At 41.7% G+C, this 22,584-nt stretch overlaps 1 protein-coding gene across 1 annotated transcript in view; it reads left to right on the top strand.

Annotated features, from left to right (window-relative positions):
• Positions 1 to 21,439, top strand: part of Prim2 (DNA primase subunit 2) — a 199,669-nt gene extending 178,230 nt beyond the window's left edge. Inside the window, exons 13-14 of the mRNA XM_038343089.1 lie at positions 13,076 to 13,144; positions 21,060 to 21,439. Coding sequence (XP_038199017.1) covers positions 13,076 to 13,144; positions 21,060 to 21,284 — 294 coding nt within the window. The 3' untranslated portion in view covers positions 21,285 to 21,439. The remainder of the gene's footprint in view (positions 1 to 13,075; positions 13,145 to 21,059) is intronic.
• Positions 21,440 to 22,584: the final 1,145 nt, after the last annotated feature.

Raw genomic sequence — 22,584 nt, 5'->3', positions numbered from 1 at the left:
CCAGGCCTCGCTCATACCAGACAAACACCCTCCCACTGAACTGTAGCCACAGCCCAGACTTGCTAGTGTTTTATTGAGGACTTTTGTCTTTACATTCATAAGGGCTGGCTATCTGTTGTTTTCTCATGATATCTTTTTAAAGTGTTACTGTCTTTGGGAGGTTTTTAAATTGTGATTTGATTTGTGCTTATTATTCTTTATTTTGATGGTCTATCTATTCTTGGATCCATTTTGTCAATTTATATTTCTAAGAATTTGTCTATTTCATCTACGTTGTAGCAGTCACACAATTGCAGTGTTTGTTAGGAGATTTTCATGGTTTCTTTTAACTCTTTGAACATATTTAAGTTGTGTCTGTGTTACCTTTTGTGAATTCCTCCTGTGAGTGGGTCATGCTTTCTAGTTTCTTTGCATGTTTCATACTTTCTAGAAAACTAGAGAATGAGTATGAAGGTGTCTAACTGTAGAAATTCAGGTCTTTTGGTGTGACCTGATCTTACTGTCTGGTGTAGCAGACAGTACACGTGGACTACAGATGTAATATATATGGCTGACTGGTGTGGGGCTGACTAGCTCTCTAATTGCTAACTTCTCCAATGAGGTATGGAAAGGCTGTGTGTTAGTAGCAGTTCTTGGGAGGCTGTATATATTTACTTGTTTCTCTTTTGTGGTATCACTTGTCAAATAGCTGTTGTGGGGCCTCACCTGTTGTGTGGAGCTGGGCCGAACTGGCTCTCAAGCTATCGGAGTCAGCTCTACTGTACCACTGTAAATGTTAAACAAACCAGCTAAAACTCCATATAGAAAACACTGTAAAATATCTTAGGTTAATTACATTCTAGTGATGACAATATTTTGACATTTTTGTTTTAAACTATTAAAAGTAATTATCTTTTCATTTGAGCCTTTTACCTGTGGTCACAGAGAATGTAAAATCCCAGCTGTTCTGAGTGATGTCATCATAGGGGAGCACCACTCACAGCCGCTATCTCTGAGTTCCGCGCGCGCACTGGCGACATTTCATGAGCAGAGTGATTAGGCTTTGCTTTTACAGGTGCCTTATATTTGTTCCTGCTTCGATTTGTGTTTTGCTTTCTACAAGTAATAATGTTACAGGCCTCACTGTAAGAGTAGAAATAAACTGTTTATTGGCAAGTTTGTTGACAGAAATCGTGTTATTTATGAATGTCTTTAATTTTTTTCATTATAGTGTTTTTCAGTAGAGAATGCATATTGTAGATCAGCATAACCATTAATACTTATTTCTAAAGTGCATCTAATTAGTGCTTCCAAGAAATTAAGTAGTGATGTCAAAGCCATCAAGTGTGAAAAAGTATGTGTTCTTTGTACTTTTGGGAGGTAAGTGAACTTGGTTTTCACAGTCCAAAAATTTTAGGCAATTACTGTATTAAATCTAAACTGGTAAGTGCCTTTTTAATGAAGAAATCCCTCAAAATGGACAGTTTGAAAGGCTTAAAGGTAGCTTTGTCATAATTTCATGATCACACTGACAGGTGCTTCAGTAAAGGCGCATGACTCCTTATTTGAAGTGTGTGTAAATCTGAACTACCAAAGATCATTGTCATGGTATCAGATGAGGGCTGCTGACCAGTGGGGGTGACACTTACTCTCCATTGCTGAGGAACAGTGTCTGCTATAAGTACTCCTGCCTCGACAGCAGTCCCTGCTGCTGTTCTTCATGGTGTAGTAAGTCTCAGAGCTTCAGTAGAGGAAAGAGGTGATAGCCATGATTGGTTTTGATTATATCACAAAGTCCTCAAACATTTAATTTGATTTTTAAAATTTATTTTACTTTTTAGAGGCCACAGATAGTTCTTTTAAAATTTTTAAATATTATTCAAGATATATAGTTCAAGGAAAAATCATATTTAAAATTAAATAGCATTTGTCTTTGTTGATGAAAATACTCACTAAACAGAAATTTCATTGAATAGTATTTGGTACTGTTCACATAAATCCAGCCTGTGTACTTCATAAAACTACTTTCCTAACATACTTTTTTTGTGACCATTTTTTAGAGAAACAGACTTCAATAGAAAATTAAGTAGCTATTCATTGTCGCAAGAAGCCGCTTGTTGGTTCCCAGCTGCTCAGCCCCAGAATAATTACATAGAAACTGTATTATTTAAATCACTGCTTGGCCTATTAGCTCTAACTTATTATTGACTAGCTTTTACATCTTAATTTAACCCATTTCCATTAATCTGTGTATCGCTACATGGTTACCAGAAAGGTTCAGCTTCTGTCTCCGGCGGGTACAGGGCTTCTCTCTGACTCCATTCAGTTTAGTTTCCCTGCCCCAAGCCCACCTACCTCTATTCCCTGTGCAGGCCCAAGACAGTTTCTTTATTAACCAATAGTATTAACAGCATATAGAGGGGAATCCCACATCACTTCCCCTTTTCTGTTTAAATAAAAAGGAAGCTTTTACATAATGCAAATACTTCAGATTTTTAATCTTCTCAGCGCTGAGCTATTTTAGAGCTATGATGTTTACCATCAGTTTTACAGTGCACTTCTTGTTAGATAATTCTCTGTCTGTCTGTCTGTCTACATATATATGCGTGTGCATGTATATATGTATATATGTGTTTTTACATGTTTATATATGTGCTACAATCCATATGTATATGCATATAGTACATATACTCCTTTCAGTCCCCTCATCCTTGGAAAGCAATTAAGTGGAAGGTTGTGAGCATGACTTCTTTTTCTATTATACTAGCATGTTTACTAGATACACTTCCTTTTTATAAGACGATTATAAATAAAATGAAATCAATATAAATATTTTTCACAGGCCTATAAAGATTATAGGGCATAGGAGTTCTGAACTGTTAGCTTTTTTTTTTTTTTAAAATCAGAACAAAGAGTATACAGAGCAGAGCAATAATTAGTGACTGAACCTTGGAGCTGAGGGTCAACACTACTGCTTGCCGTGCCTGTAAGTAGGTTCCTTACCCAGTTGCCCTTCTTCCAGTTCTTAGGTCACTTAGTTATTGCTGTTTTCTAACCATAAAGTACCGATATTAATCTGCACTGAGAAGTCAGTGTTTGGGACAGCAGTTTAAATTGCTTTGTAAGAGTTTTCGGTACCTGTTTTACTCCAATAAAGAATAAATATCAGTGCAGTTGAGGTGTCACGGATCCAAAGGAGAGCAGAAGAAAATCCGTCACATAGGGGATAGCGCTTGAATCAGGGTTGAATACTGAGTAGGGTTTCCCAGTGGCAGGAAGTGAGGATATGAGACAACCAAATCCACACCCACAGAAATGAACAGCCATTTGTCTGGCACAGTGGCTCAGCAAGCCATGCAAGCTAGGCGACCTGACTTTAAGTCCCAGAATCCATATGAAATGTGGAGGGAGAGACCCAATTCCGCAGTTAGTTGTCCTCTGACTGCCTTCTGTGCAACGTGAAACATGTGCCCCCTTTCCAAACAATTATTCCCAAACTCTTAAAATAATTAATAATTTGGAGATAACTATATTCCAGTTGCTGTCAAAGACACTAGGAATAGTTTGAGAGGTGATGCTAATGAGACCTACCCGATGGAGCTAACATTGCAGTGGGGAGCCAGGCAGGCAAGTGTGGTGAAAGCCAACTACAGCATGATAAGGGTCAGGAGGAGCCCTTAGGAAGACCAGGTCAGTGTGAACAGAGAGCTAGCACCATTCTGGTAAATATTAACACCAAGAAATTTAGGTAATTCTGGATTAAACCAAACCAACATACATGACAAGAGACTCCCATAGATGTTACCACTAGGATTTTATGTGCTAAAACTCCACTAAACATTGTAGAAAAGCCTAGAGCAGCTTGAGAACCCCATGGCCAGATGAGCCCGAGCAGAGCCTAGGGAGGGAGGCTAGGTTTAATGAGAAGGCCTGAACTCTGGCGGCCTCCCAAGTACCAAGTAAGTTTGTACAATTAATAAATGAAAGTGGAATGCAGGGTTGGGTTGGCTTTTAGGAGTGACACTGGTGGCTCTGTAGGCTCTTGTAAGGGAAAATCAGGAAGCCTATTATAAGAGAGAAAATGATGGGGCTGAGCAGTAGAGAGGAAAGGGGAAAACTGAAAGACATTTGAAGTAAAATTAGCTCAGAACTGTATTTATAAACAATAAAAAGTAGGAACAGTAAAATGCTTGACATGGGATGTTTTTAATCAAATTAAAGTATATTTTCAAGGAAGGGAAACCTGGCCTTGGTCTCCCAGTGAAGGGCACAGCAGAGGTGCGAGGCTTCTACTGGTTGTGCTTTGCCAGGCTTGTGAGAAACAAAGAGAGCTCCATGTGTAGATGTGTCCCATACTTCCTACTACCAAGCTTTTTCTTTCACTTTTGAAATAAGGAAGCTCAGAAATGGAGTGGAAAATCTTTGTGGGCTAGTTTTGGACAGTTGAATTTTTTAAGAAGAAGCAAGGCTGTTCTTGCTTCTACTTTAAGACCGACGACCTTGAATTAGAAGACACACTAGCGTCTGTCTAACTGGTGGGTGCAGCATATGTAGCTGTGCATGTGCAGTCCACCAGTCACCAGAGCCAAGGGTGGGCAGGTGGCTGCTTCCTGCTGCCAAGTCATCCTTGAGCATCTTTGGCAGGCACTGGAGTAAACGGTGGGAGGAAGCGGCACCTGCTCTCCATGTTAGACTTGGAGCATGTGCTGTGCACTGATATTTATGTTTGTTTCTGTTGTTGTGTGGCATTTCCCTCGGGTGCTGGAGACTGTCATACGTGTTGATTGACTGGCAAAGATCAGTCTGATAGATGACAGTCTTTCAAATCATAAAAACAGTTATTTCTCTTTAAAGGCATCTTGGTTATGCCACTTCATTAGAATTCCTTCCCAGGTGTGGTGGCATGTGTCTGCAGGACCAGCACTTGGGAGGCTTGAAGCAGAAGGGCCATGAACTTGAAGCTAGCCTCGGCTACATAGACTGTGACAGCCTGCACAACTCCTACCCAGGTTCATAGCAGAGAGATCCAAGCACTGAGAAGGGGAAGTGAACACAAAGTCCCACCCCTAACCAAGAAGCTATTTGCAATTGGCATCTGCTAGGAAAGGGGGAAATCTACCTTCTCCACTTGTGTCTCACTGGAAAGCTCAGCTATACCCCAGGATAGGCACCATTTCCAGGAGTACTCAGCCAACGCAACACAGACTCTGTGTACCTTTTTTTGGGGGGGGGGGGTATTTTTTCTTTGTTTTTCATTTGTTTGGTGAGGGAGAGGGTGGAGACAAGGGGAGAGAGACACACAAGAATGTGAAGTTATATGGGTAGGGAGAAGACCAGGGAGGAGTTGAAGGAGGAGGAAACATGATCAAAATACATTATATAAAAGAAATTTAAATAAAAGGATGATGATAAAAAGAGAAGGGAATAGCAATTCTCTTAGCGAAATAACCAGTAACTTCTCTTGAGGATGAAGTGTAATTAATTTCCTTTACTAAACACAGTGAATACAAATTGATGAACTTTTTTGTGAAGATAAAAAGATGAATTATTTTATTTTTAAAAGTTTAGAATTCTTCTTGGTGAATTTTAGTACCTAATAGAAAATGACTAAAAGTTGAGGGGAAAATCAAGGAATATACATGACATTACATAGTCCTGCTCTAGTAAGAACCAAGCTTCCATAATGATGCTCCTGCATCTCAATTTTACTCTAAATATTGCTATGAAAAACTAAACTTACTACTGTTTCCGAAATATTATTAGATCTTCATGCAATGTTTTCTTTGATAATTTTATGTTTTTAAAATTGATGTGATTGTTTAGTTTTTGTTTTTTTGTTTGTTTGTTTGTTTTTTTCTGGAGTATGATTAGAAAATTTGTTAGGCAGGTCTCAGAGTTGCCTGTGCCTCATTTCCCTTGGCCTTGGGGGTGCTGTCCTTTGGAAATAGTGCTGTCTGGAAAAGGAAGTACGGTTTGCTGGGGTCTTTCAGAATGGAGCAGGAAGACTGGAGAGTCCTTGCCATTGCTGTTAAAGGGCCCTTTGTGGCTGCAGCAGCCACAGCACAGGAATAGCAGACCGCAGACTCCAGGGCTCTTTCCTCATTCCCCACCTGGTTCACTCTTCTCACTGGCTCCTCCTCATGGTCTTCTTATCTGAGTTCCCGCCTTTGTGTGGTGTGTGTTTCCCTGACGCCCTGTTTCTTTCCTTATTCTCTGCTGTTATCCTTGCACGTCTGGGTACGCTTTCAGTGTTTGCATAAGCCTAGCCTCACTGTGGTGAGCACCTTGGAGTGTAGCTTAGGCTTCCTCTCAGAAAGGACTAGCAGTTCTTAGAACCCCGTGGCACTGAGCTGCTATGGCTTTTGAGTCTTTCTGGCTTCCTTTCTTGTCCTATGGTAGCTTCCTTTCATTTCTGTCATCCTTAATAGAAGCCAGCTGATGGGACTTCACTATCTTGGACTTTCATCCTTCCAAATTGTGAGCTAATAACCCATTATTAACTCAAGTACCCAATTCTGAGCATTTGTTATGGGAACATAAAGTGAGCTAATATAGGGAGTGATCTCTTCGTGGTCTTAGACTCCACTCTGGAGAAACAGCACTGTTAAGTTGCTGCCTCGTCCTTTCCTCTACTTTTCCCTTTGGAACACTTTTATTCTGGCCCAAACTCTGTCTGTCTTGGGCATCCCCCAGCCTTTCTTGGATTCTAGTATTTACTGAATTGTGCTTTTTTTTTTTTATCAAAATTAGAGTATTTGGGGGCATATCTTGATTTTCCTTTCATTTCTAACTTTATATTTCCTGCCTTGGAGTCATTCTGTCCAAAAGCAGGTTGTTTCAGTGCCCATCTTGTCTTAATACAATATTTAATGTTTGTATCAGGTAATTCTACAAAATTAAGAGCAAACCTACACCAAGTTGCACTACACAGGCAAATGCTAGTACTTCAGAACCACTTGTAAAATTTCTGAAGTCAGCAGAGTGGGCGGCCTACACACACAATGTTAGCATTATAGCTCTATAACTGTGCTTGTTCAAAAACCACTCAACTAGCTGTGTTTAGTGACTGAGATATGGTATTGGGGGTATTTTCTATTTATTTTATATAAGAAATAAATGTCAATATATAAGAAACAGCTGAACCAGAGGGGGGAAAAGTCATGTCCACTTTCCTTAAGAGGGAGTGGAAAGATCGTCAGAGTCACAGGACCAGGAAGTTGGCTGAGAGGCATTGTCATTAGTGTAGGACAGGGAAGCTGCACTCATGAAACCTTAATAGTATGGCTACCTAATCAAGACCTGAACAATGTCAACACTAGTTGACGTGTCAGTGTTGATGGAGGAGATCTGACAAGTCCCGACCCTAGATGAAAGGCCACAGGCAGTAAATGATTGCTAAAAGAGGGAGGAGACTCAGTCTTCCCCAAGATGGTCCCCCTAATTGGTTTATCCAATGCCAAGCGTCAGCCCTAAGAGCATATACATATAAGCAACAGTAAATGGACTGAGCAGATTGTATTGGTAGATTTAAAGGTATGTATACATAAAGCAATCATAATTAAAGAAAAGAGAGCACAGTGCAGATAATACATGGAAGTAGGAGGTGGGTTTAGAGTTAGGGGAGGAGCAGTGGGAGTCAGGAGCAGGATAGGATATTAAAGTGTGGCACATATATGTATCAAGTGTCATAATGAAACCCTTTAGTTTGTACAATTAATAAATGAAAGTGTAAAGACTTTATATGTGCCTTGAGCCCTGTTGTTGAAGAGTTCATACCATTCTCTTAGAATTTTTTTTTTTTTGCCAGCATTTGTTGGCATGACTTTTTTTTTCTCATTTTTTTTATTAAAAATTTCCAGCTCCTCCCCTCCTCCTCTCCCTTCCCTCCCCTCCCTTCCACCCATACCCCCACTCCGCCCCCCTCCAAGCCAAAGAGCCATCAGGGTTCCCTTCACTATGTTAAGTCCAAGGTCCTCCCAGCTCCCCCTAAGTCCAGGAAGGTGAGCAACCAAACTGACAAGGCTCACAGTGAGCCCGTCCATGCTGTAGAGTTCATGCTCATCGCCATTATCCTTGGTTTCTCAGTCCTCCTCCACCATCAGCCACATTCAGAGAGTCCGGTTTGGTCCCCTGTTCCATCAGTCCCATTCCAACTGGACTTGGTGGTCTCCCGTTAGCTCTGTCCCACCGTCTCAATGGGTGAACGCACCCCTCATGGTCCTGACTTCCTTGCTCATGATCTCTCTCTCCTTATGCTCCTCATCAGGACCTTGGGAGCTCAGTCCGGTGCTCCTATGTGGGGCTCTGTCATTTTCTCCATCCAATGCCAGGTGAAGGTTCTATGGTGATATGCAAGATATTCATGAGTATGGCAATAGGATCTGGACATTTCTGGCACCCTCTCCTCAGCTGCCCAAGGAACTAGCTGGGGGCGTCTTCCTGGACACCTGGGAACCCCTCTAGAGTCAAGTCTCTGCCAACCCTAGAATGGCTCCCTTAATTAAGATATATAATTCCTTGTTCCCATATCTACCCTTCCTATATCCCAACCATCCTATTCCCCCAAGCTCTTCCCATTCTCCACTTCACACTTTTCTCTCCCCATCCCCCCATCCCCCCATCCCACCCCACCCCCATGTTCCCATTTTTTGTCCGGCAATCTTGTCTACTTCCAATATCCAGGAGGATAACTATATGTTTTCTTTGGATTCACCTTCTTATATATCTTCTCTAGGATTTTTTTTTATGAATTACAGGCTTGATGTCCTTTATTTATGGCTAGAAACCAATTATGAGTGAGTACATCCCATGTTCATCTTTTTGGGCCTGGGTTACCTCACTCAGGATGGTGTTTTCTATTTCCATCCATTTGCGTGCAAAATTCAAGATGTCATTGTTTTTTACCGCTGAGTAGTACTCTAATATGTATATATTCCACACTTTCTTCATCCATTCTTCCACTGAAGAGCATCTAGGTTGTTTCCAGGTTCTGGCTATTACAAATAATGCTGCTATAAAGAATCGTCACCTTTCACGATAGCCACAAATAGCATAAAATATCTTGGGGTAACTCTAACCAAGGAAGTGAAAGACCTATTTGACAAGAACTTTAAGTCTTTGAAGAAAGAAATTGAAGAGGATACCAGAAAATGGAAGGATCTCCCTTGCTCTTGGATTGGGAGGATCAACATAGTAAAAATGACAATACTACCAAAGGCAATCTTTTTTTTTTTTTTTTTTTTTTTTTTTTTGGTTTTTCGAGACAGGGTTTCCCTGTAGTTTCTAGAGCCTGTCCTGGAACTAGCTCTTGTAGACCAGGCTGGCCTCGAACTCAGAGATCCAAAGGCAATCTATAGATTTAATGCAATCCCCTTAAAGATCCCATCAAAATTCTTCACAGATGTTGATAGGACAATAATCAACTTTATATGGAAGAACAAGAAACCCAGGATAGCCAAAACAATCTTATACAATAAAGGAACTTCTGGAGGCATTACCATCCCTGACTTCAAACTATATTACAGAGCTACAGTATTGAAAACAGCTTGGTATTGGCATAAAAATAGAGAAATCGACCAGTGGAATCGAATAGAAGACCCAGATCTTAACCCACAAATCTATGAACACCTGATTTTTGATAAAGGAGCTAAAAGCACACAATGGAAGAAAGAAAGCATTTTCAACAAATGGTGCTGGCATAACTGGATGTCAACCTGTAGAAGAATGAAAATATATCCGTGTCTATCACCATGCACAAAACTCAAGTCCAAATGGATTAAAGACCTCAATATCAATCTGAACACACTGAATCTGTTAGAGGAGAAAGTGGGAAGTACTCTACAACATTTGGGCACAGGAGACCGCTTCCTACGTATAGCGCCAGCAGCACAGACATTAAGGGCAACATTGAATAAATGGGACCTCCTGAAGCTGAGCAGCTTCTGTAAAACAAAGGACACTGTCACTAAGACAAAAAAGCAGCCTACTGACTGGGAAAAGATCTTCACCAACCCCGCAACAGACAAAGGTCTGATCTCCAAAATATATAAGGAACTCAAGAGACTAGACTTTAAAATGCTAATTAACCCAATTAAAAAATGGGGCACTGAACTGAACAGAGAATTCTCAACAGAAGAAGTTCAAATGGCCAAAAGACACTTAAGGGCATGCTCAACCTCCTTAGCAATCAGGGAAATGCAAATCAAAACAACATTGAGATACCATCTTACACCTGTCAGATTGGCTAAAATCAAAAACACCAATGATAGCCTTTGCTGGAGAGGTTGTGGAGTAAGGGGTACACTCTTCCATTGCTGGTGGGAATGCAAACTTGTGCAACCTCTTTGGAATGCAGTGTGGAGGTTCCTCAGGAAATCTGGGATCAACCTACCGCAGGACCCAGCAATCCCACTGTTGGGAATTTACCCAAGAGATGCCTAATCATATACAAAAGCATTTGTTCAACTATGTTTATAGAATTTTTTTTAAACCTAGTTTATGATATTTAGGAAGTGGTCCGGGGAATTTAGGATGAGTAGTGCATTGTTTAGAACGTCAGAATTGACTCTAATCGGGCATTTTCATGGAAAGTGCCTGCTTTAAGAAACAGTGTCTTACTCTTAGGAAACGCTTATTCTCCAAGTCTGACTACTTCCCACTACTCCTCTGTTCTCATCCTGGTGGGGTCTGCTGGGCAGCACTACAGTCTGTTGACTCTAGTCTGAGCTTCACAGTTGTGAGTCTGGTATGAGTGAGGCAGCTCATCACCGTGGGCTGAGAGAACGCCTGCCTTCCTTCATTCCTACAATATAGATCATAGTCTGGACTCTTAGTAATTATGCTCTTTGGTCGGTTGACATTTTTTTTTAATTTTAAAAACATACAAGTTGTTTCTATGTTCCTCTATGGAACGCTAGATTAAGCTGCACATGATTTCTTAATTCTTTTTAAAATTGATCCTGTCCCTAATGAGACCTTCAGGCAGCTTTATTTGAACAGAATGTTCTTGTCTGAAGTTAAGATCGGGGTCGTCTGACACTGCTCCCCAACTGCCTCAGGGCAGAGCATGCTCTCTATCTCTCCGAGGTCTCCTTGGCTCACTCCCTTCTCCCCCTACCCCATGTATTCTTCTTTAACCTCCTCTGCTTCATCTTTTTCATTCTTCATTCATCAGTTTTCCTTGCCAGAAAACAAAAAGAAAACCCACTATTGCTTGTTTTCATCATCTCTTCCCAATTATACTCGTGTTATCTCAAACATGCTGTAGTATGACTAGTAAAATAGTCATCTATTTAAAATAGATGGCTGGGTGATTTCAAGACAAAATATTTTTGTTAAAAAAGAGCTGCCTCCCAGGGTGGTGGTAGAAACAGCTGTGTTCTTAAACTGCCAACATTTTCAGTTAAGTCTGCGTTTCTCATAGTCTGTGTCCTACTTGTCAGCTCACTTTTCTGCATGTGTATAGTCACTTTTGCTGGGTAGTTTAACTGACACCGTGGCAAAACCTAGGCTCGCCTGGGAAGCATTTTAAAGAAGGGTTGTCTAGATGAGACTGGTCTGTGGGGCTCGTGTATGGTTATTGTGATTGTTAGTTGGTATCAGAAGACCAAGCCAGTTGTGACCAGCACCATTCCCTTGTTTTAAGAAACATAAATATACCACACAGTTCAGCTTTATTTCTGTGAGTTTATTTTGTCTTCAGTTAATTTATGGGATCAGATCTTAAATCTGTGTTTGAAGTCTCCTTTGAAATGACAGTTCATATGCGTCAATCGGTTGTGTTTGTCATCCAGTAATTAGCTTCAGGTTCATCACTGCACAGCTTTAATGGCTGTGTGGACAAGCATTGGGTATAAGCTCAAAGTGTTGCATTACTTTAAAAATTTTATGTATTGATTTCTGTATTGTCTTTTATTTTTATTTTTCTCTAATTGAGGAAAAAATGGGTCATAGAGGTAGATGGAATCCTGGGTTCTGTGACAGGTTGATATTTACACAAATCTTTTAAAGTTAATTGAATGTGGTGTGAAATTTGTATATACGACAACCAGAGGAAAGCAGTCCCTTAGCAGATTTTTGCTGGTGCCCGATGCCCTTTCTACAGCTATAATTTTCTTATGTTCTGTCAAAACTGTAAAGCAGTATTCCCTGATGGGGATAGCAAGAATTCAAGACTGTTCATGTCTTTGATGGCAGGAAGGTTAGCCTTTTGAAAGGCGGTACAAATTAACAATTTTCTGGAATCCTACTTTCTTTCATTTGTGGTTATCTCTTAATTCCAGCATTTTTCTGTGCTTGATAAATGGGTCAAATATGTGTGCTTTATTTATTTGGAAGTGGCGGAAGGCAGTGACACTTTATAAGTTTCAGCTACCATTGTGCTCCGCTGATAAGGATGGGTGCTTGTGCCTCTCTGAAGAGATTACATGAACTACAATTGGAAGGAAAATTGTATTTACAAAAGATAGGATGGCATCCCTAATAGATGCTCAGAATAGGCTATTCACTCTGCATTATGCTGAGTTTTACTACAAGTAACTATATTACAGAAAAGACAATCTGATTGCAGAAAAGTTGTTGCCTCTCTATGCTGGTCCAGAGGGTTTTGACTCTTTTTTTACTGATGTGTTCATAATAGTGTTTAGTGTTGCATCTGTATAAACAGGTAATGAGTAAGTAAGTCTAAAGAATGTCCTTTATTGCTTCATGCCTCTGCTATTAGATTAGTAGATTTATAGATACACGGTTTTACAAAGATGGGCAGCATGATAATGCTGACAGTACCATCAAAGTCAGAGTACCAGGATCTGCTCTCATCTTGCTGTCAAAGTAATGTTATTAAAATCCCAGGTGCCAGGTCAGAAAGATCACTTGCTATCACTTGCCATCTGTGTTTTACTGCTGAGCTAAACCGTTCCTGGATAATCGCAACACCGTTGCAGTGCCCAGGCTGCAGAAGCACAGCGTGCTGCATGATTTATGTATTGAGTTTCCTTTTCGAATGGAGATTATGAGAAGGCCAACAACTGTGACCACAGTGGCCGAGAAGAAACCTAACTTGTCTTTTTTCTTTCTTCCTTTCCCCCATTCATTTCAGATTTTGGATTTAGTAAAGGGGACTCATTACCAGGTAGCCTGTCAGAAGTACTTCGAGATGACACATAATGTAAGTACATTGTGTAAATTTGCAGATTGATGTGTGTGCTTGTTACTCTGTGTTTTGCTTGGTGCTTTTTGTTGTAGCAGTGAAAGTCACTCCCATAGTTGAACACAAAAGAGATTTATTACATGGTATTAAGCAACTTAAAAGATTTATAAAAGCACCAAAGAGCTGAGCTGGGTCCTAGAGAAGGAGAAATAGTCCGAGGGAGATGCCTGCCATAGTGCACCCACCACTCCGGTCTAGGTTCAGAAACCAAGATTGGTGAGATTTTTGGTTTGAAAAAAAAATAAAAGGATTTATTATGTCTCTCACAAGACTGCAAAAGCTACCATAGAAAATATATAAGTAGTCACAGCTGAATTTATAGAACTTTGTGAAGCGGGTCAGAGTTGACCTATAGTCCTTAATTTAATTTGCCAATCCCTGAACTGGGTTAGATCTGAGGCCTTGGCCATAGCTGTCGAAATGAACCAGCATCCTTTTCCATCCTCCATGAAGAAAGTCTGGTATATTTGTGGCTGCCACTTGATAGTAGTTTAACCTGCCTCCCAGGTTTTATATTTTGCACTATAAAACCGTGTTTTACATGTGGATTGGCATTGCAAGGGATTCAGAGAAATGCGACCATTATCTTGCTCGCTTCCTTGATACGGAAGCTCCTAAAGGATAATTAAGAGGAGCACTGAGCGAGTCCGTCTGACAGGGGTCTTACATACAGAAAGCAGGCATCACAGACTCAAGAGGCCTGCAGTGATTAGATAAATCACCCAGAAAGGTGAAGTTGCTACAGTTGGGAGAAGCGTGCCACAAACTCTGGTGCACCGAAGAATTATGCACGGCTTGAGGCTTTCATGTGAGCAGAACCAAGAGCTCTATGCAACCAACAGAAAACATCTGTAGGGCAGAATCAGCTCACTGGGCCCTCATTCACAGCCACTAATTTGAATGTGGCTCCCTAACCTGGGACAGATGTCTAAGAATGGGCATTGGAGGCCTGTCTGCCTCTTAAAATAGTTTGTCACTGAGTGCTTGTGTGCACTGCGGTGGGCTGTGATTCTACCCTGAGTCTCCCCACAAAGACACTGCCTTTGTCATTTGTCACTGAGTGTGTGTGTGTGCTCTGCAGTGGGCTGTGATTCTACCCCGAGTCTCCCCACAAAGACACTGCATTTGTTGAGTCATTATCAGCTACTGCACTAAACTTTATATTCATATTTTTACTTAGTCATAAAAGATGACTTTAACAAGGTTGGCTATGTAATTGCTTAATTTCTTTCTAAGTGTTCATAGGGAAATTGTCTTATCAATGATTAAAATGACAAATAATATGAGCCTTTGGGGAACCCTTAAGGCCCCGCAGACATATCACTGAGTTCACTGAGCACACTGGCTCCTTTGAGCCCTACAGCAGGTCCTATTGTACCCTATTAATGAATACAGCATAGAGACGCTGAGCAGCCTGGGTAAGTTCTTGTTGGAATGTAACTGAGATTTGAACCTGGGCTGTTTAAGTCCTCAAAAGCCTGATAGCCTAGTCTTGTTCTATACCTTGTCCTAGATTTGGAAGAATGTCAGCTGAGGTGACAGGAAATGTTAAACATTGAGGCACTGGTAAGGTTAGATGATCTAACTCATAAACTATGGTTTATGTATGGAAAACTGTGGATCCAGGGAACTCACTCCACCTGCCTCAATTGGTTGAAGGAACATCTAGTGCTAGAGATGGGCCTACCATGAATCTTCTACATCTAGTTGGAAAATATTGCCCTTATTTTTGAAACAGCCTATTCTTATAAAATTTGAAATATTCGTCACAAGAAAAATTAGTAAGCAACAACAAAGTTTGTTAAGTTTGATCATGACAGGCCCTGCACCAGCCTCCTGTGTCTGGGCTTCTCAGCACCAGCCTTGAATGCCTTGCCCCATGAGGACTTGTACGGCACTGTTTCTGGAAAGAGGTGAACAAGCATTTATTCACCAAGCTAGGGAACCAACAGCAGACCAGTGTATAGATTCCACCCGTCCAACTTGGTGAATCAGTGAGTTTTCCTGGGGTTGCTCTACAGGGGTGGGAATGACTCAAAGACGGATGCATCATCAGAGCCCAGCTCAGCATGGTTGACAGCTCACAAAAGCTGGACCTCTAGCGCATACTGCACAGCCTGCATGCAGGTCGGCGGGTTAGTGTGTGTCCTTTCCAGGTGCCCCCTTTGGTCTGGGCCTTTTTTAGGTACCTTGGCTGGTCTTTACCTCTGCCTGTCAGCTTGGCTTCTCTGCCTCTTTCAGAAATCTCAGCTTCTCTGAGAGTTTCTGATAACAGCTTATATCTGCTTAGAGAGGATGGGGGCTTAGTGAATCTGGTTGGTTTCAGGGACTTCCTGAAGCTATTAAATTGTTTACTTCCAAAGTTTAAGGAGCTTCCTGCAGGATGGAATATTTCACTTCCCTTTAACAACTTTGTCTTAAGGAGCTTCCTCTTTAGAACCTTCTGTTGTGCACCCTCCCCTTAGAATCTCCTGTTTGCGCCCCTTCCCCCTACCCTGTTAGAGCACCTTACTGTGCACCCCTCCTCCCTTAGAACACTCTGCAGTGCACCCCTTTCCCCCTTAGAACACCCTGCTGTGCACCCCTTTCCCCCTTAGAATACCCTGCTTACACACCCACCTTGGAATCCTTGTCTCACAAGCTTCCCTCCAGCATGGAAGAGGAAACTGTTACATGACAGGACTGCATTTCTTACTGTGCTGACCCAGCATTCATATATGCTCTCAACCACTTGTGGACCCTTTAATTAAGAAGCCTCCAAACTTTCAAAATGTGAGATTCTCTATCTAAGCTTTAATTTTAATAATTAAATTAGGCTTACAGTTGAGTTATACTAAGTTATTCCCTCCTCCCTTATCCCATGTTTGTTTTGCTTTTTAGTATAGCTCAGATTGCCCTCAGAATCCTTCTGTAGCCCACACATGACCTTGATTCCTCACCCCTCTGCCTTTACCTTCTGGGATTTAGGCAGGCCATACCCCAGTCTAGTGAACTCTCAAGTGTGCTTTTGTGGTATCCAGTACAACCAGGGCTATAGTTGGCCAGTTTTAAACCTAGCCTCAGTTCACTCAAGATGTGTATCAAAACCCTTTCGAACATGGAAGTAGTGTAGCTTACATTGCATCTAAGTGTCTGTAGTCATTAGATCTATTACTATACATTTTTAGATGTGGATAGCTTCACTTATTATTTTTCTGGTGTAAAAATAGAATCTATTTTTATTACCTACTTTCTGCCCCCCTGTATCCCTCCCCCACTAAACTTCTGGGTTCATTTTCCAGACCTCTGTGATGAAATTCACTTAAATGCAAGTTTTGAAAATGAACTCGTTAATTGATACCATTTGCAGTAGCGCTGTGATAGCTCCATATGGCTGTGTGGTAACACCAGCTGCCTCATTACAAGCTGTCATTGCAAACCTCTTGATTAAAACCCGAATACCCCATAGGTAAAACAGTATTGCTTCCATTCTTCAGATCTATATTCGCTGTGGCAGAAATATGAGACCTACATTTGTGTGAAGGTCATTGGGTGGAATGTATTGATTCCTTCAGTGGGTGTCAAAAGCTGACTTACTGATAGCTGTCTGCCTTTGTGTTTATAAGGGACAGTGTTCAAAACAGTTATATATTGCTGTCCCCCATCATTTGCATTCTTGAATGCTTTGACTGTAAGTGGAAACACTAGATCTTGTGTTAATCTCTGAGTTTTAATTGAAAATGGTTTCTTTAGAAATCGATCCCTTTGGATATTGATTGTAGACTTATTTTCCAAGTAGTTGAGCATAATTTTTTCCTCAGCATATAAGTTGCTACAAAAGTCTTGTGAAAACCTATCACACATTTTTCTGAACTCTTAAGTGGAGTATACGAAGTTCACTTCAGTGTCTTTACCCGTGTGGGGTCATCCTTACATAGCGATTGACACCTGGGCAGCAGCTGCCCACCCTCATGCCTCATTTAGGACCCATCATAGCTTCCCAACCCATTTCTCCAGAGTCTACACATGCCCTGCCCACGTCTTTCCTCCTCACACAGCGGAGGGGGGGGGGTTTCTTTAAATTAAAAAAAATAATGATAACTTTATTCTTTTGGGAAGTCTACCTCATTTTTAATCGACTTTCCTTTCTTGACTCTCAAAACATTTGATTTGGATTCCATAGAGCCTCAGTTGTTTAAACATTCATATCCCATTAGTCTCCCCGACAACAGCCTGACGTCATCGCACTGTGCCATCCCATAGGCGAGGAAAGTGAGGCTGAGAAAGGCTACTGCGTTTTCTCTTGCTCACACCAAACTCTGAGACTTGAGTTCAGCTACCTTCTGTAATGACGGGTGCCCCGAACACTTTAACAACTTGAAGGAAGGCACAGAAAAATTTCTCATAGTAAAAAAAGAAAGGAAATCTTCTCTATATTACTATCTTGCTAGAATTAGATTATTTTTGTAAAAAGTTTTTTTTTTTTTTTAAAAAAAAAAGAGCAGGAGAGATGGCTCAGTTGTTAAGAACACTGGTGGTTTTTGCAGAGGACCCGGGTTTGGTTGTCTGTACCTACGTGGCACTCCCAACGGTCTGTAACTGCATTTCTTGGTTATCTGTTGTCCTCTTTGGAAAGTGCTTGCATACATGAAGGAATACTCATACGCATAAAATAAAAAAATCTTTAAAAAATAACAAAGCCAAGTTTTATACAATTTTCATTGCCAGTTTATTTGACCTTGCATAAATTCTCTTAATACAGCTTCAGAGAAACGTAAGTGCTCTAGTCAAAAGGCCTGGATTCATTTTTCCTGTGTTTAATCCCATCTGTATGTCGTATTGTTTATAGAAGGACATTTTAATGTGCAGTGTGTTGAGCAGGCTTCCCTCCCCATTCTCATCCTCTTGTTCTTCTTGACATTTCATTTCCCCTTTCATGCCAGACACACAGACATGATTTTGGTGCCTGTGTAAAATCTAAGGACCACAAACGAGGGGAAAGAGGATGTTTATCTTTTTCAGACTGGTTTAATTTGCTTACTATGATTATCTGCAGTTGTATCCATTTTCCTGCAAATGACATAACTTCATTCATGATGGCTGAAAGTATTCCTTGTGTGTATACACCACATTTTCTTTATGCATTCCCTGGTTGCTGGATGGCTAGGTTGTTCCATAACTTTCCTATTGTGCATAGTGCTATAGTAAATAGTGATGTTCAACTTATTTCTATGATATGTTGATTTCAGAAATGTTTAAACTTCTCGTGAGACATTCCATGTTTTTCAGGAATTGGGTGTAATCAGATAAAGAAGTTCACAAATTATGCCATTGTTAATATTACAAACTTACCATAAAACATTGAGGAAACACAAATAAGCAGCCCCACTGTTAAAAAGATAAAGATTTTTTTTCTTGGTGGTCTGTGTAATAATTCTTAATCCTGGATATAAATAGCCAGTCACTTAGCACAGTAATGGTCCTACAGTTCCTGGCCCTGTGTGGATTAACCGACTAAAGAACCAGGACATCTGGAGGTGCCGATTTAGCGGGAAACCCCCTTTTTTCTGGCGCATGTCCCACCGCTGAGCTTGTTCTGAGTCACGGCAGCTCCTTTCTCACTACCAGCCCCGATTAACCCGCCATAAGATTACACATGGGTTAATCACACTCGTCTCCTCCCTTGTGCCTAGAGAGCTATGTCAGGCAGACCCTGGCTTCCTGAGATCTCTGAGGTCTGGTCCCTGCCAGTCTTTATAACCTTGTTTCTTCTTATCTCCTTATGTGATATACCAGGCCATGGGAACCCCTTGCGCCCTGTGCCACTCCCCCTTTGCTCTCTACTTGTGCAGCTCCTGTGCTGGTCCCTTCCCCATCCCAGCCTTTTGCCCTCTCCGTCTTGCCAGCCCACCTCAAAGAGCACTTCCCACGAAGCTTCCTTTGGTCTGCCTCGCCTTTATCTGTAACCCCTACACTTCCAGATTCTGGAAATGATTCTTCAGCTTATGAATTACTGGGCTGTGATTTTTCTTTAGCTTTAATTTTAGTCAAATGTATTCTTGTGTTCTGGAAAACTATTGATTATAACACAGCCACATAAACAGTAAAGCGTGAAATATATGACTGACCAGTTCTGGGCTCAACTCAGTTAATATTTATGAGATACTATTTTGTACAAGCCAGCTCAAGACAGAGTGAAGTGTTAAAAATGGTAAAAGCCAAAAATGGGGCCACAAATCTGTAATCTCAGCTACTCAGGAGCCTGAAGCAGGAGAATTACAATTCAAGGCCAGCCAGGCTAACACAGCAGAAATATAGAGACACTGTCTTTAATAAATAAATGGATGAATAGTAAGATAAATAAAAAGACATAGCATAATGGTTTCTGATCTGAAAATGTCACATTTCTAAAACCAAGCAAAGTGCTGTCTTCTGTTACTGCTAACTGCAGATGAGAAGGGAAGGTTTGCTGCGAGGCTGTGTTTCATAGAAGCAGTAGTCTGACCCAGTGGTTGAGTATGAAGAAAAGAACTTGAAGACTCACATTAGAAATGGAAGTTTCCTTTTAGATTATGCCACATCTTTGAGGAATCACTAAAACAAGAGACTGCAGTTCTCAGGGATGACTATTGTATATGGACACAATACTTTGACCTTGACTTAAGGACAGTCATTCATAGCCCATCCTTGGTAGTATAATCTTGGGCACGATCCTTAACCTCCCTTTTCAGTTGCATTACCTAAAAACCCTGGAAAATATTGACACTCTAGCTGAGTGCATGGCGGAGCGTGTGTCTGTGATGTCTGGCACACGGTGGACACTAAGTGCTTGCTGCTGATAAGAAAACTCTTTTTCTTCACCATCAGTAAACTTTAGGGTCAAAAATCTGGGAATGATACTCTTTGTTCCTCCATTTCCGGTGTACTAAAGGCACAGAATAATGGGCAATGTGAGATAATACTTGTTCAGTATTTGAGGAGAAGAAGTAGCATAAACTATTAGGTTCCCACCGAGTCACAGTTTAAAAAGATTTCCTCCAACAGGACAGATCACAGGATGCCCCAAATGAACATGGAGAAGTTACATTAAGTAAGACTGCTTGTTCGGCCTTCTAATTATACCAAATGAGAGTACATATACCAGACCTAAGCCCTGGAGTACACTGGCCCCAGGGACCAGTATCAAAGTGATCAAAGTGATTTTATATCACTTTGAAAAGCTTGGTCAGAAAACGTGCTAAGCCTTTTGCGTAGGGCTAGGGAAGCGGCACCCTGTATATCACTAGTGGCCATTTTAACACGTAGATGCTCCCAGGTGTGTTTCCCAAACTCTGTTCCTGTTGTGCAGGGGCCGGAACCCCGGGTGGCACACATGCTGGGAAAGGGCTCCACCCCTGAACTGCTCATCCAGGCAGCCCTGTGGAACATGTTTTTTATCACGAGTATTCATTAACAGACATTAGAATGATGATGTGGATACTCTTAAAAATTGAGGGTGCATTGGGTGTGGAGGGCTGAGTTGTTATCCAGAATGTCACGGGATGGTTATCGAGTTCTGTGAACATGGTGGGGGCTGGGGGTGGCTGCGTGTTTGGCCAGGTGTTGTAGCTGTCTTGAGTCTTCTGCTCTGCTGAGACTATGGAGTGGATAGGAAGAATAGCCAACTGCAGAGGGCTGGACTGAGCGTACAGCTGTACTAGTCCCGGTGTCTGTGGGCATCAGCGGATGCCCCACTGAGTGCAGTGGGTAAATAGTGGGCTGCATATTTCAGATGGGGATAGCTGGGATCCACATCAGGGGCTTTCAGCTGTGGGTGAGGGTGGAGTCAGCCTTTGAAACTTTATATCTAGCATTACTGTGTGCTAATGTGGTTTAAATTTGCTTCCTTGGGCAGGTGGATGATTGTGGCTTTTCTTTGAATCATCCGAATCAGTTCTTCCTTGAAAGCCAGCGGATCCTAACTGGTGGCAAAGACATCAAGAAGGAATTCAGCCAGCCAGAAACTCCTCAGCCCAAACCCAGTGTCCAGAAGACCAGGGATGCATCGTCTGCCTTGGCCTCTCTAAACTCCTCCCTGGAAATGGAGCTGGAGGACCTAGAAGATTGTTTTAGTAATTGATGTGGCCACTTCAGTACACCTTTCCCCCAGTTAATGCATTCCTGTTTGTAAGGTTTGCCTTTTTAAAGCCCTCCTGTTGAACAGCTTCTTCTACTCACCTACTCCACGTACAGACATTTGTTAGCAAAGCAAGTTTGCTTCTACCTGATTTTTGACATGATGATAAAAGACAGTGTTCTATTGAAATCTTTCATTGAATATTTTGACTTGAATCCTGTTTCAGAAAATTAAGACAGAACTTAGCGACTAAAGTTCTGAGGCAGCAAATGCAACTAAAGCAGCTTTTAAAGTTTCACATATTAGGATTTTGACCCAGTCCTCTCTTGGAGCATTTTTGCTAATAAATATGAACATGTATATGGCTATATCTGTGTGATTGGGAGTCCTGTTTCACAGCAAGTTAGTCATTACTTCTTTATTTGAAACACTCACACTGTCAGTATGGGGAGCACAGGAGGCCCCGCGTGAATGTGTATTGTTGACATGGGCACAGCCATGGCAAGGAAACCAATGCCTGAAACTCATGAGAATGGCAAAGCCTTCCTCTGGTCTGAGTGGGAATGCTGACAGTGTGTGCAAAAAATTCCCGAGCCCAGCTTTCTCGCCTGGGGCGTCTGCTTGGAGACCACCTACCGAGACCAGCCAAACTGCTCCTTACTTCGGACTCAGGAAAACCTTTCTGGTTGAGGCTGCAGTTGGTGCACTCCATCTAAGCAAGCCCAGTCTCCCCAGCCCCGAGTTTTCTGCATACGTGTCTCTGCACTGCCCTTTCTTCATTCCCTCATTGCCCCAGACAGCTTTCACCAGTGAAGATTAGAAATGCTTTCTTTCTTCCATGGCCTGTTTGTTACTGATTGTCAGCAGGAGAGCTCCATCCTGTGAGTGGCAGCAGACTCCCTGAAATGAACGGGGACTGGAGAGACAGTTACTTGCTCAGGGACAGGCCGCTGGGTAAGTAACAGTGCTCTGCGTCTCGGCCGTTTCCCACTGGCTTCTTACTAAAGCAAGGAGGTTTGAAGTCTAAGGTATGGATTCCCAAATGATTTGATAGTTAGTGTTCTTTTCACTGCGAGCAGCAGGACTTAGCAGACAGCGAATGACTGCAGTTCGTGGTCCTGGCTTGCTTCTGGCGAGGAGGTGAGGTGGGCCCGGACAGCCTGTGAGAACAGTATTTGTCAGAGCCATCCTCTAGGTGCCTGACTCCCCCCTGCATCTCCACTCACCCAGAGGAGCTGGGACTTTTATATAAGAGAAAGGGTTATTTTCAACTGTGTGGAAAATACGAGCCCGTTAATCGGTT

This window comes from Arvicola amphibius, chromosome 9 (genome assembly GCF_903992535.2).
Source record: "Arvicola amphibius chromosome 9, mArvAmp1.2, whole genome shotgun sequence".
Classification (NCBI taxonomy): domain Eukaryota; kingdom Metazoa; phylum Chordata; class Mammalia; order Rodentia; family Cricetidae; genus Arvicola; species Arvicola amphibius.
This window is presented reverse-complemented; position numbering and strand designations above follow the sequence as displayed.